The sequence below is a fragment of the Lissotriton helveticus genome, chromosome 4_1 (genome assembly GCF_964261635.1).
Source record: "Lissotriton helveticus chromosome 4_1, aLisHel1.1, whole genome shotgun sequence".
Taxonomy (NCBI): domain Eukaryota; kingdom Metazoa; phylum Chordata; class Amphibia; order Caudata; family Salamandridae; genus Lissotriton; species Lissotriton helveticus.
Genome location: NC_136063.1, coordinates 1,496,124,079 through 1,496,139,951, shown reverse-complemented (window position 1 = coordinate 1,496,139,951; position 15,873 = coordinate 1,496,124,079). Strand labels below are relative to the sequence as shown.

The 15,873-nt window shown below is 42.0% G+C and overlaps 1 protein-coding gene across 1 annotated transcript in view; it reads left to right on the top strand.

Moving 5' to 3' along the window:
• The window catches only part of SNRNP48 (small nuclear ribonucleoprotein U11/U12 subunit 48), a 178,392-nt gene that overhangs the window by 105,535 nt on the left and 56,984 nt on the right, over positions 1-15,873 (top strand). The window contains exon 5 of the mRNA XM_078688086.1: positions 14,710-14,898. Coding sequence (XP_078544212.1) covers positions 14,710-14,898 — 189 coding nt within the window. The remainder of the gene's footprint in view (positions 1-14,709; positions 14,899-15,873) is intronic.

The following is a 15,873-nucleotide window of genomic DNA, read 5'->3' as shown; positions in this document are numbered from 1 at the left end:
AGTTGCAGTGTATCAACCTACTTCAGCCATTTAATCAATCAGAACATTTGTAAAGCACACTACTTACCCGTTAGGGTCTCAAGGTGCTTGTGGGTGGGGGGGGGGGGGGGGGGGGGATGCTGCAACTACTCAAATAGCCAGGTCTTGAGGAGTCTCCTGACGGTTAGCAGGTCCTGGGTCTGACGTAGGAGGATGGGGAGTGTGTTCCGGGTCATGTCGGAGGGGTGGGAGAACGATCAGCCGCCGGAGGTTGCTCTTCGGATGCAGGGGACTGTGGCGAGGTCGGCGGAGCTGGTGGTTGGGGGTGTAGAAGCTGAGTCATCTGTTGAGGTATGCCGGTCCGGTGATGTGGAGTGCCTTGTGTGTGTGGGTGAGGAGCAAAAGCATGGGGGAAAACACAATTTTTCCAGTCTAATTAGAAGAAATGCAGATAGTGGGGTTTTGGCCCATCTACTCCAAGCTGGCAGATTTACTCACTCTGGGAATTACAGCATTTGGAGTCGAAGAAATACTCAGCTTGAATATAACATAATATTCATAATTAAGCCTTAGATTCTGTTAAAGGCAGACCATGGTACAATCTGCTTCTACTCTACAAGGCGGTCACTCAACTTCCCAGGTTATCGGCACCATACCTGGCTGGTCAGAGAAGGCTACAAGTGCCTTCTCTGACCATGTTTGGAGGAGGATGATCTTCCTCTTCTATTCTTAATGATCTGCAGCCAGCCTGAATGGTCTTACTAAATTTGAAAGCTTAGTTAGGTTGGAGCTGGACCAGAAAGATTGGGACGGCACAACTGAAGCTGCATCTTAAGTTTCCCTTTGAAGCCGCATGTTAGTCCCACCATCGATCTGTTGCATTTTCTGCTTTCAGTAGTGACTTTTATGTTCAATGACCAACCTTCATGGTCTTGCTTCTTTTCATTCCCCAGCTAACAGGAGGATGTTTGGTATTGTTTGGAACTTGGTAAATCATTGCAGTCAAAAATGGACTGGGTATTTGTGTGTTTGATGTACCACCCTAAGAGGCAAGGGTATGTGAAACTGGACCTAGTTTGCTTGTGTTGCTGTTCGGTAAGAGCTTGCCTGTAAGTTTGGGCTGGACTGTTTCCATGAAGAGCAGGGTCGAGGCTGATTTGCATATGCCTGGACCCAAACTGAGATGGCATGGTGAGCAAACGAGCAATGGGTTGGGATTTTTAGTCTAGTGAAACCACTTATCGGGGTGCGTGCGAAATTGAAACCTAAAATAAAAGTCCCTTTAAATTCACATTGTTACCCATGTCTACAGAGGTTATCTTCCCTAGATAGTCTCTACTTTCAGGTGATGTTTCCATTTTATTACTTGGCCTAGTGCCTCCCTCCCATCAGTTTGCCCCATGGTAGGGATTCCACTCCCCCCCCTTCAAATCAGGAGCAATCCCCCAGGTTTTTCAAAATCTGGTGCTGTGAAAGCTCTACACCCTAAATGTTACTACGTGACATTGGTGTCTGACCTCTCCTCCCCTGGTCAAGGAACAACAGGTACTCTCACATCCAGCCCTCCTGCATCAGTGCTCTGGGAACATAACATAGTAATATTGCTGTACTGTTAATGGCCACAAAAGGCATCAAGACCCAGGTAGAAGCATGTCTCCCTCCTCTATCCATATTGATCTGTTTGGTGTGTCATAACCGGCAACAGCACTGATTGTGACTTGACTGTCGAGTCCGAGAGCGGAAGGAAAAAAAAACACAATTGTGTAGTTAAGATCCCCGGACAGTTAGAGCACTGTATGAAGAAACCTGCTCCAGTATATAGAAGCTGCACTGTCTTCAGCCCTGTCCTCCCTAGATAACAGAAAGGTTTCCCAAACCTGGGCATATACATCTACTTGGTCGCTCTTGCTATGGATGATTTGCTTGCCGTTTTTGAGTTTTGCCTCCGAGCCATTGGCACCACTAGGAACAGTGACAGAGTATACAGAGTTTGGTATGTGATATGCACAGAGAAAAAACTTAATCTGTCCCTCACTAGTGAAGATACCTTGTATGGGTGGACACATTCTGATTGCAGTTGCCAGGGGCTCAAGAGAGAGAAGAAAGAGTAAAGGGGACAGTGGGCTGTTATGACTGGTACCTTTTTCAAATTTGTATCCTGCAAGACCGGTGTCCTCCACAATTAACCTGTGCTGTTGGTCCATCATATGGCCACTTAACCTTTGTTATAAAGTCCTGCCCTAGCCTAACGAGATCCATAACCTGGAAGAGCTGTAGCCATTCAGCATTTTCAAATGGATTCTCTGCTTCTAGAGACATGGCAACCAATTCTTGTTCTGCATTCAGAGAATCCCAGAGAAGATTACCCAGAGTACACGTTTTCTTGAGGAGCATCCCAGCTCTAATTCACCTTGGGAGGCGTGAACCAAGGAGGGCATTGTGTTCTGGAGGCTGTTGACCTCAAACCGTAGCCATGTCCATGGTGTCACCGTTCAGAAGAGAGATGAGATAGGGAGCAATGGCTTTCTTACATAGGGGTCCTAGACTTCCTGTCATGCCCGCTTTCTGTAAGACTTGAAAGAGCTTTTGCGCTAATTGGGTTTTTCATGTCTTATAAAATTCCCAAAGGGAAGCCAACTTCACCTGGGTATTTGCATGTGGATATGGTAGCTTTGGCGTCTCTTGTTTCCTCCAGTGTAATTTCACCATCGAAGTGGTCTCTCCCAATATCAATCAGGGATGCAAGGTTAATGTAAGACACGAACTGGGTTAACTGCTGGTGGAGTGATCAAGTTGTTCATAAATTGAAGCAACGGCCACAGAAATGTCAGCAGGATGGGCGACTATTTGGACTGCCTGTTCTTGTATGAATGGCATATAGTGCTATGCCTCCCGTTGGCGATGTTGAAATCCTAAGAGGTAACTAGCCTTCTCGCCCAGCTCATAATGCTGCCACTAGAGTTTCAGGATTGCTTTCTCTGTGACTGAATTATTTAGCACATTGTACTACTATTTTACACAGCTTGGGCAAAGCATTTTAGATTGTGAGAATGGCCATGGAGGACTCTATACGCTTTCTTTCAGCAGTGTGCTTTCTCTGGCAATAGCACTTGTTCTCATCAAGAGGCCTCTTCATGTGGTTTTCCCAGCTACACAGACCATCTGTGTGGAGGGGACTATGTGCTTATTCTTGTAATGATAAACGTGGATATGGGGATTCAAAACCTTCATTTTTTTCCTGAAGCCAGTATTTGGACGCCTGCAAATGCTTAGGGCCAATTGTGGGAGATTTACGACACATGATGGGATCAAGCATTATATTTGGGGCTATGATCAGATAAGGCTCCTGGTAGTATACCCTTATGGAAGGGGTAGAAGAGGAGTGAGCGGTGCAATAAAGTCGTCGAGTCTGGAAGTTGTATTGTGGAACGAAGGAATACATGTATAGTCTTTGTCAGTGGGATGGTCTATTTGCATTATGTCTATTGAGCCATTGTCTCCTAGGAGATCCATGAGCGCTGCTCAGTCTGTGGCATTTTGGGGATCAGAGGGGCAAGTCAGTTCTAAGACTGTCTGTGGGGCAATATTTCAGACTCCCCTACAACTAGTTTAGTGTTGCCATATTCTCTGAAGAGTCTGTTCAACTGACTTGAGTAAGACTGTTTTACTAGCAGTTGGCGCATATACAGAACTCGCAGAACTTGTTCCTTCAGGTTCAGGAGGGCATATCTGCCCTAAGGATCTGTTCAAGACTTTAGGAGCCTATAATGGAGAGATGTCCTGTATTAAAATAGCATCGCCACACGTGGTAGAGAGGAAGTTTGTGGTCCCAGTACTCAGGGGGCCTGTGAGTCTACTTCCCACCATCTGTACAACCTAGTCCTGATGCAGCTTATCTATTTCAGTGGTGGGCAAGTGCAGTTCCAGCAAGAGTGCAATACCAATCTTGTGGTGTTGAAGATTACTTTTTCATATGTTTTACAAAACTGAAAACGTTGTTGACGTTCAGTGATAGGATGTGGTGATGTGGTATGTCGTACTGTGGCATTTGCGACATTCTTAGTCAAAACCTAGATGTCCGATGAAAGACTGAGGGTTGAGAAACATGGGGTTGATGTGTTGCCCATAGGATAGTCACTTGGCCGAAGTTATTCCACGCGGGATAAGACTGTCCCCTATAAAACAGGCAATCAATTATGAGTAGCTTAAAAGAGGTTAGGCAAGACGGAGTGGTAAGTATGGTCTTGACCGATGCGTACCTATGCGTGCACAATAATACCTTCCAACTGTAGTCTGAGTTGCTATGCCTGATACTCTGTTACACAAGTAAATTGCCATCAAAGTTGCTGAGGAAATCAACAAGTCAGCAGAACATAAACCTTAATAAAGAACATGCTTTGATATGGATGCAGTTTTACCAAAAAGCATAACCCGTGACCTCCACATTTTAGTAGGATTAATAGATGTGCTGGAGCACGGCAATTCATATTACTCATCCTGTGTGTTCACTCTCCCACAATCCGAGACATTTCCATCAGGGACAAAATTCACAGTGCAGAAAGTGTTCGAGAGTGCAGCTCACCATAAACTAACCAAATGTCCTTGTTGATGAGCATACCTGAGGCGGAAAGAACTGCAAACTACTAACTGTAAAATTGTATCTGTGAATTGCTGAGATGTCTGTGTGCGAGCCTGTGCTGGTAAAAAAAAAAGGGGGGGGAGCAGGTTTGAGATTAGTTACTGCATTACTTTAAAAGCATTACAAGCAGGTCAGACCTTATTAGCCCTAATGAATAGTAAACCTACTTGCATTTTGTCGTCCCAGAAAAGCACCATACCAGTTCAGCTGTGTCCACTGTGCTCAATATGAGGGATTATGCCACGGCCTTAATTAGAATATATTGCCTTCTATCAAATAGATCTATTCTATTCAGATGTATTCCAGCGTTGCCACAGAGAATTTTAAGCTGTCATGAACAGTAATTAGAGCCAAACTATGTCGCAGTGCAATAGAAAGCCTGCCCGGGACAGAGCTCTGCTTGCTAAAATGGAAATGAGGGAAACAAGCAATGGCAAAAGCCAATAGGTCCCACCTTCTTGCCTTATAGATGTTGCCAACATTTTTTGCTGATGTTGTGCAGTAACAGTGTTTCGGAAAAAAGCAAAATTATTTTTGCTGATGCTGAGTAACATTGCTAAAAAAGGTAAGTATGGTCCAAAATGTTGCGTACCTGTGTATGCACAATAAAACCTTTTCACTGTAGTCTGTGGTGCAAGTTTGATACCAAAGTAACATAAAAGGAGATGCTCAGTAGCAAACCTAATGAACTATTGGATAAAACAATGTTGACGGAGAGTACAGCCCTCTGTCACTTCTCCACTAATCTACATCTCCCTGTCAACACCTGTCCTTCACCCTCCCGTCCCCAGAGGAATATGAAATCACCTCTGAGGTGAATTAAAGCGGTTACCAGATCAATGTCAAGGGGAGCAACTCATTGTAACATGGAAAGGTATCAAGACAGACCATTACTATTGGAGGGGAGAAAGGTCACAATAATAGCATCTACAATGACATGGAAGCCAATCACAATATCGTAAAGAAACCAGCATTGGCATAGCCAATAGGTCTCTCCTTTGGGGCCGTTAAGTGTTTAGCCATTTAGCATTATCAGACTGCCCAATGCATCACAAAAACTAAAATAATGAAATGGAACTGTGGTAATCATCAACTACCTTCCGAAGAAAGCCTGGACAGAGTATGTAAGCTCCTGGCGCACTCAAAAATTATCAAAATTATAGTAATTGAAGGAATAAACTGCCCGGAAAGACCACAAAATATATTTCAAACACCATAATTTAGACAAACATGTCCGCTTTTTTGCCCTCTGTAGCGGAGTCACATATCCCGTAACACATGCTCTGCTTAATTGGTAAACAAATGAGTACCAGGGCTATAATCAGGAGGCCTCTACAGTTTGCACCACTGATTGCCACTGCAAGCGTTGCCAAAGGCAGTCCCAACACAACTACTAACCAGCACACTGCTACAAATTATGAAATTCTGACCATTCCTGGCCTCCAAAGAGTTAAAAAAAAATAGCTTGGGCGTGAGGTATTCGTTTGTAAAGCCTACTTAATTACTAAACTAGTGCTGTTCTACTCATCTCTAAACTATACAAACAGCGCCTCCAAGTGACAGCTGCCATAAGTGCCAGTGTCGATAATTAGGTGCCAGTGCGGACAATTAAGTGTTGGTGCCGAGCACCGGCTCAAATTAAGGGCTGAACACCTGTGTAGGCCAGCACTACTATGATAGATTAACAGGAGTCAAGGTAGAACATGAGGTGTGAAAGGAAAGCGAGGAAGGACACGAGGGGAGTAGCATTTTTCAGGTCATAACCAAGAATAGAGAGAACTACAAAAGGAGAAACTTATTAACAAAGAAAATTAAGGGAAACTAAAAGCTGGAGAAAGAATCTTGGATGTAAGAGAGAAACAGAGGGGACATGTTAACGGTTAAGTAGGGAAAAGTAAAAATGGTTAAGGAAGATGGGGATAGAAAATGGTAAGAGTTGAGTGAAATTTAAGAGGTGGAAGAAAAGAGTGGTGAGAAATATCAAGAGGGGAAGGAAAATCTATACCTGGGAGCTAAAGAAGCGGCTAACAGAAAAAGTTTAAGGAGAGTAGGCAGAAATAATGCTTCTAATTGTAAAACGATTAGAAGAGAAGGATTGAGAGAGAATAATTAATTTAATTCCTGTTTCCTCGCCTCCCCTTCCTGTTGTCTGCTCCACTGCAAGCCCACAAAACAGAGGACTGAGTACCTACGCTTATTTTTCTTTATTTAAAGCATTGATAAGTAAATAAGTTGCGCTGACTCACAGTGGCTTTTTTTCCCCACCTAAGGCACAACATAGCAGCCCTGATTCTGTTTATTTAGCATGTTTTAAAATTCACTATAATATTAGTAGCGTCCATCCTGGCACCCATCCAAATCCTTAATTAACGGATCTTCCCGCCACACTCTACCACCTACCTGTGGCCAAACGCACTGCCTCCAGCCCCGCTTCTGTCCCGATGATGATCCTAAATCTTACGGATCGAAACGCCGTCGACTCTCCAGCGAGATTCTAGGCGCTTTTCGCACAGTGGTTACCGCAAAAGTTGAAAATGAATAACAATCTTCTGAAACCAATTTAAAACCACTCTGCTGTTTTTATTCACTGTACATAATTTGTTCACTATACACCTTGCGCCGTCCACGCTGCTCTCACTGTCACTTGCGTCGCCATAGTGTCACTCACTTTGCACTCGTGCACCTTGTACAACCTTGGGCTGTTACGTATTATTTAATAATTGCAGTGTTGATATTAACTGTTAATTATGTTTTTCCTCTAACTTTTGGAATGTTTATAAAATGATGCCTCTGGCACATAGATAATCAAATTGAGTCTCCTTTTTCTGTTTGGATAATACTGTACAGATATCCTTAATAACGGTCTATAAATAACTACCAGTTGGGATATTGTTCCTTATATATAAATCCAGCTAAATACAAGCACCAGTGAAAGAAACGAGACTGCCTCGTCATGACGCCAATGATGTCATCGCGCAATATGAGTGGCCGCCATTTTAAATAAGGGAAGCATACACTAACAATACATATATGATAGCCAGGCGGGAGGAGGGAGAAGAGTCCATCACACACTATAACATTGGGATGGCCAAACAAAACATTCCTTTAGTGGAATCGCAAGGGAGGGAGCTAAGCACATAGGGAAAGGTAATTAAACAGATGTACCAATAACAAGCCAGCATTTCTAAATGACAGACAACAACCAATGGCAATCAGGGTGTTTTCCAAAAGCCATAGTAGAGCTACAACGGGTCTTGCAGACAGCGCAAGTGCTGCCAAGGCTCGACCTAAAAAGTATATTCAGAGGCAATTCCATTTGATGAGCATGAAACAAGACCGTGCCGTTCTGTGCTTCAGTCTCCGTGAAAGAGCATCGCTGGAGGAATCAACAGGGCGCTGGCGCTCCTTAAGTGGAGATCTGAATTTGCCTCAATGCCAGTCTTGGGACAACATATTTATCACCCTATACAAACTCCCTGCCGGAACATCTGTGTTTGTTCAGAGAATGGGGCTTTGGTGAGAGGCATTTTTGTTTGTTGCCAACAGAGTGGTGTTACAGGTGACACTTGAGGAGTATCACACACTGGTGTGGCCTTCACCTCCATGGACTTTTCCAGAGTGTCTCTGAAGGTCAATAACATTCTCCGGGTCAACAAATTCCGAGGTGCGACCTTGTACAGTAACTATCATCAGAGCTGGGTCCAATAGTCTAAATGTAGTTCTTTCTGTAGGTGGAGACAGACAGCAAGATGTTTTTTTCCCCTCTTGATCGTGGTGTCATGCTAGAAATCTGCTGTCATGTGTATTAGTCTCCTCATAGTGAAATGGGCCCCCTTTTCACTTTGCTGTCTGAAGGATGGATGTTCCTGGTATGCTGATGTGGCAAGAGACATGCTATAATTGCCCTGATCAGATTGGCTGGAAGGAATTGACCTCAGTCTCTGCTCTCGAACTCCATGGGCTCAGTGAGGGTCAGCCAAAGTAGTAGAAGAGTGGGCAAGAGGAAACAAAGGAATCGAAGCAGGTCTTCCTCTTTCAGGCCCTCCGGAATGCCAGAAAGGCATATCTTATCCCTTTGAAAGCAGGCCTCCAAGTCTGAGACTTTCCACTGCAGTCTCGGCCTCTGTAACTTAGTGCCCCCAGTTTAGCTGCAGGGTATATAATCTGCCTAGTTAGTCCATCCATTTACCAGTCAAGGAATGTGTGAGAGGTTTTACTGTCGGGGTTTGATTTCTCACTAACCACCAATGAGGGGAGAGGGTCAACCGTATCTACAACTCTACCACCCCGAACCCCCTAAGTCACGTTATACACACAAGAAGGGGTGGAGAGACTCAAATACATGTATAACACCACAAAACAGAAAAAATACAACAGTTTTGGAATACTGCCCTCACTCACACACTGAAGTGAGTGACATGCTTCATCATCGGGTCTGCTTACAAAACGCCCTGGTGTAGCCACACTCAGGACGGAGCATAAGGGAGGGGGTAAACATAAAAGACCAAGAGACGCAATACAAAAACAACCACAACATGTATATAGTGAGCGATCAGTGAGTGTCTCCCTGTGACTAGGACTAGTGAAGCGACAAAGTGCAGTTAATAGGGAAGAGCTTTAAAACTGGTTTGAGGATACCAATTCAACCTTTATTAGTGGGTTCCACAACCAGGAATAAAAGAAAAATAGGTTGGGTAGTGTTTAGAACACAAAATGTAAGTTCTCAAAACACCCCTCCTGGTACTGCTTGTGCCAACATGTTTCGACCGACTTATTGTGCCTCAAGAGGTCACCCCGGTCTTCTTCAGGACGTATGTCATTCCCAGTCCTGATAATGGCTTAACCGCAGTTCGGTCAAAGTGCCAGAATAAAACTGATCACACAAGGTTTCGACTAAATCATCACGTGTGGAGGGAATTACCAACAACACGGGAGACAAATACTGAAACAACAAATAGTAACAAATAAATGTTGTATTTGGGTGCCAGAGAACTGTATACTATCTCAGGCAACTCCATCAGTTATAACATGTGCCTCTTAGGTGGTCCACAGTTGCATGAGTCATCCTACTATAACAGCCCTCGAGGTAATTACATTTGTCACCCCAGGCTTAGAATAAAAGAAAAGAAAGAATGTATGTACAATGCTACAAAAAAGCGGGTCGCTACATCTCCATGAGTCCATACCGTCTTTCAATCTGTCTCAACTGCCAAAGAATATATGTATCCCATAAATGTCTCTGGGAGACATGCTCCCGCTCCCGGGGTTTGATTTCTGCCTTCATGTCTGAGATTGTGGTATCAAAGGCCGTCAGTATAGAACTCATATTAATGACTTGTTTGAGGATAGCTGAAAGAGTACTCTACACCATGGTATCTGACTTGGCGGTCTTGCGTACTAGGAACGGACATAGGATGATGCTAATGTGAGGGATTATGTCTCTTATTAGAATCCACTATAATTATTTGGCGCTTTGCAAACCCTTTTCTAAAGAATTATAATGTCATTGATTTCAAAGCAGACTTTAAGCTTGCAGCTCTTGAGGAGGGTGTCCAAGTTGGTAATCTAATGGTAAATGTTAGTAACATTTGCATATTAATCTGTAATGAAGCTGCCTAACACAAAGGAGGTGGTGGTGTTGTAAGCCATTGAGATAATTGTGATGGCTTTCTAACACCATATTTGTGCATGTGGCTTTTCCTTCTCTATTTCACATCTTAATATGTGCCTGCTAACTGTATGACATATAAGTATTTTGTGATGTTACTAAAAGGGAGAGCCACACACTTGTGTCCTCAGTCCCTTGTTCTTGTGCTACAATATGACAAGTCTTGACTTCTACCTTGTAACTGCCTGTGTTTGGTTGGTTTTTGGTGAAAGGTCCTACAGTATGTGTGCTAATGTGTTACTCATTAAAGATGTGAGTTATACTACTGGTTGTTCATCCCGAAAAATAAAAAATGTCCGCATTCTTCTCTTTCAGAGACAAGGGTGAGTATTAGGTGGAATTAAGAATACGAATGTTCTCCTCAGTAACCGATTTGCATCACAGTACACATGCAGTATCCTTTTTGCAAGCAATATCCTTTTGAGAGTTAAGGTGTACTTTCAACAAATTGATTTGATAATGCACACTAGATTGCTGAAATTCTAAAGTTTTTTTTTTTTTTTTTTGTTTAACCTAATCGAAACAGATTTTTCTGGCGTTGGTCTGTTAATATTTTCTAAAGGTTTCGTTCACATTATGTAAGGGTACATGACCGAGGGGCCGTGCTCACCTGGATAACTTTACACTTGGAGATTTGTGTTTTGATGAAAGCAAATTGCTTAGGCCCAAATTAACTCACAATTGTCATTTGCGGCTGTTAATTACCACGACTTAAGAGATGGGCAATGCAAAGATGTGTTGCCCTACATAGTGTTCCACGTGTAATTGTAAGACACAGACCTGTTTCAATAGCAAATTAACCACACCCACAGTTATTTAACATCGTACTGCTCAGTTGCCATTGGTAGGTTTTTACAAGTGAGTTGACAATGTTTATTGTATTTCTGTTCAGTTTTCTGTGGGGGTTTAAAATGAATACCTTTTTGTATCCCTTATGGCAGCAAGTACTTGTTAGGCTAGACAGTGAAATGCAATCCAATCACCATCTCTCACTGACCAAAGTTGGGAAACTGGTACACATTTCCAAACCAATTTTAAATATGGTCTTTGAAGATGACTACTTTAAAATCCCTTAATACATAATATTAATTGTTTAAGGTAAATTGATGTGGGTGGACTGTGCTCTCAAGAAAGGCTTTTACCCTGTACCACATTTCTGACTTTGCTTTTTCAGTCTCAGGCGCAGTTTGGGTGGAGGTACCTGGGGACCGGGAAACAATGCAAAAAAACAAGAGAGGTGCCCTGAAGACTAAGTACGCTAGGAGGGGGAACAACCCGCAAGGGCGAGATAAATGTTAAAAGAACATGAAAGGGGAGTTCCCACTAGTAAGGAGGAGATATTCCCAATTCTATAGGAAAGGCCCACAGAAAACTTCAATATTATCAAATATTTCTTTTTATTAACATAGAAAAATAATTCAGTTGTGAAAAGTTAATATTCAATGCATTTCTTTGTCATAATATTATTTGAGGTTATCAGAAGAGACACAAACAAGAATTATAATAACAGCCTTAGGACTACAAAAGGGAATAAAAAATTGGCACACAGCTCACTCATTCTTCCAGTCAAGCCCAAAGCATACCCATACCAATACACACACTCCCATACAAACAAGAAACAACCATGAAAAGCGCCGACGCGCGTTTCGGAACAGTGCCAATACAGGCTTCCTTCATCAGGGCGCAAGGTACTGATGGTATGAATAGGTGTGGTCTTTCAAAATCCAACAGCCCAATCCTGGGAAGGAGTCCTAATAACAATCAAGGCTCGCAAAATTTATCTGTGGGCAGAAAAAATTGTTAAAAAATTACAAAATATACACTACATTAAAAAAGAGCAGGGGCGACTTACGAATTAAAGCAGAGTCCAGATTCACGCACAAACCAAGAAAAAATAACCAACTAGTGTGTTGATACCGATGTGCATACTAGAAAGAAAAACTTTTTATATCCCATGCACAAAACCGATACCTAGGTGCAGAAGGAAAGCAAACACCAGGAGAAAAGGGAAGGATGAAGAAGAGAGAAGAACCGTGATTTTTTGGAAAATGGCTATCTGAACAAAGTGAAGACTAGAGAGATGCGCATGCACCTATAGAGTAGATGAAAAGAAGTATAAATGCATACCATGAAGACTGTATGAAAAGGGCCCTCTAAGTGGTCAAGGGAATCCTGGGCGAGTAGTGTTTGCCTTCAGTATTAACTCGAAAATCCGGAAATTCGTAAGTCGCCCCTGCTCTTTTTTTAATGTAGTGTATATTTTGTAATTTTTTAACAATTTTTTCGGCCCAGATACATTTTGCCAGCCTTGATTGTTATTAGGACTCCTTCCCAGGATTGGGCTGTTGGATCTTGAAAGACCACACTTATTCATACAATCAGTACCTTGCGCCCTGATGAAGGAAGCCTGTATTAGCACTGTTCCGAAACGCGCGTCGGCGCTTTTCTTGGTTGTTCCTTGTTTGTATGTGTGTGTGTGTATTGGTATGGGTATCATTTGGGCTTGACTGGAAGAGTGAGTGAGCTGTGTGCCAATTTTCTATTCCCTTTTGTTGTCCTAAGGCTGTTATTATAATTCTTGTTTGTGTCTCTTATGATAACCTCAAATAATATTATGACAAAGAAATGCATTGAATATTACATTTTCACAACTGAATTATTTTTCTATGTTAATAAAAAGAAATATTTGATACTATTGAAGTTTTCTGTGGACCTTTCCTCCCTACTCCCCTTTCATGTTCTTTTGACCTGGGGACCAGGGACATCAGTCTGAACTTACAATGGTAAACAAAACACACTTTCTATTCAGGCATTATTTTTCAGTCAGTTGTGCATTTGTCTTGAAAGCCGATCATGGAAATGCCCACTGATCTCTGGTCATGCATGCTTTGGAGAGAGACTGGTTCTTGCACTGGCCCTTTAAAGGTGGCAGTTGATGCCCGTACCAAGATTTGACCTTTCAACAGCCAGTATAGTCCAGGATGGCCACTGTCTGAAAATAGAATTTATCTTTTTTGCAGCATATATTTTTGGATGGCCAAAAACTCTTTAACCGCATGCGCGCTAGCGGTTTTCCCCCTGCGCGCTGCGATTCGCAAAAACCCTCGTTACGTGACAAGGTCAGCTCGTCACACGCGCAGCGCAGGTAACGCCCATGACGAGCTGACCTTGTCACGAGCGCAGAAGGGGTTAAGAATGGAGAGATGCCTTTACATCTGTTTTTGAAATCTCAGTCCACATGCTTCATAAAGCCTCCTTGAGAACTCGTGCTTACAATGTTGGTGATTAAACCTTATCAACCAAATGATTCAAATAGTGTAGGATTATAGCAGTTGCTTGGGAAAGCCCCATTGTTTGTATAAAGCTTGGTGTAACAAGGCGTCTGCCAAATTCCAGCACATTCCCAGTCTACCCTCCACTCTTTCACTTGCCTCTTTTAGAGGCAGATAACTAGTTAGTTTCCTAAAGAAAAGGCTGCGCATTTGGTAACAAATGAAATATAGTTTGGGTGGAACTTCCTAATTGCTAAAGGATGTGCTTTTAGTGAACACATTTGCCTCTAGAACTTTTATGTCAACTAATGTTTTTCAATTAAGCTGAGTGGAATGCATTTCTAGCTAGTTAAATTGTATTTAATGTTTTTTCGCTCCATCGTTATTTTGTCAATTCACCTTTGTTAAAGGACCAGTGTGCTTGAAAAATACATCTGTTTTTTGCAAATGGCTCGTTGTTGTTGCGCTGTTGTCCATTATATTGACTCTGGCTGTTATTTTGCCCCCCCTCAAAACATTTCACCTTGTTTGAAGATTCTGAAGATCTGATGCAAATTTTAATTCTTTCTTTTTACACCAGAGTTATTAGCTTGATTCTGTTCGATTGGTTGTAATAAACCGTGTACTCCGTAATGCAAACTCAATTTTTGGAATTTCCGTTCTACTGGTATTTGTTTGAGACATTCATCTGCTTATGTTTTTGGGGAATTTTATCTGTACACATTGAATTCCAAATTCAGTTTTCTGCAATTGTTAATAACGACTGCTGTGACCTGCAGGCTTTAGATAATACACATGGAAAATATAAAAGCAAATGCTCTTCAAAACCAAAGTTTGGGTATACACTGTAAAGAAAGCTAGAAAGCAAACCTTGTTTGCTTTATGTGCTACTTGGATTTATGTTGAGATTGACTTGGGGCTCGGGATTAATTACCAGATAATTGAAGTTTTAATCCTTTAATTGTACTTTTGGGCTTGAAAGCGTTTCTTACCTTTAGCACTTTCATGTTCAGTTAAATCTGTTTTTCGTTCTTTAAAGATTGTGGAAATTGTGCTTTAGATTGTCCGGAAATATATTCCTACAGTAGCCCATTAGACTAGTGGGCAGTTAGCCAGAGACTGACATTATTAATATGTGTTTCCTGATGTAGGTGCCTATTCTGTGCTACCTGCTGAAGTCCCTCAAAATCACAAGCATGCCATTTGTGACCTAACCCAAGCAGACCGCCTTGCCATCTACGATTATGTGCTGGAAGAGACCAAGAAACAAAGATCCAGGGCTAAAGCATCTGCAAATGACTCTGACCTCTTTGAAGATTTAACTGCCAAAGTTAATCAAGGTAAAGCTATTGCAAGCATATTTTGTCGTGTTGAACAAAATTGTGTAAATTGCATTTCAGTTGCATTTACCTTAATCCCATGTGAATCTGTCCTGATGCTAGTATGCAGATTAAATATTTTGTAACCTTTTTCCTTTATTTAAAAAAAATGACTGCTTCTTAAGAGGTATTTGTTTTAACAGTATCCCCCGTTGTGATAGAAGCCAGATTTTTTCAAAATTCTATTCTAAAGTTCATTAAGTTATCTTCTAATACTGTAATTGCATTTGTAAATCAATTCATGTCTCTTGCAGGGCGCCAAAGTACATCACTAGAGAGGTAGGAAGATATAAAATCTAGAAGGCCAGTATAGGAAGCGTTTTGATGTTGTGAGTGGTGCTCTTATTCATCTTGGATCACGCCACTTAACGTTGTGTTTGAGGAAGACTAGTGAAGCATATAGAGCAAGTAAGGTTTAGACTTGTTGGCTGCCATTTGTTACACTGCAGGTGCTTAAATGGGTGGTTTTTATGACTATTAAGCCTTCAACAAACATGATACAGTAGTCACAACAGGCATTCTGTAAGTCCTAATGGGCCTTGCGAGAATAGCACCAGAAGGTTGCTAAAAGGGTGCATCCAGAGCACTGTATTCTTTGGTCGGGTCAAAGATATTTCTATCTTTGTGCTGAATGGCTTCCTTCATTACGTGCCCTTAATTTTTGTCACGTTCAGGCCAAATTTTTTAAAACGCAATTTTTTATTGAGTTTCAGTTTGCAGTTGTACATGCATATTCAGTAAATTATTTAGCACACGGCATAGCAACAGCTTAATGCAGCAGTACATAAAGGTATATCTGGCACTGTGCGCACAGACCATATCCTATCCCCTGGGATCCAAGGTAGGCTGGAGCTACAAATCATGTAGATGTCCACATGGGAACAGTAAATCTCATATCTACTCATTCCCAAGACAAAGAATGGGAAGACAAAAAAC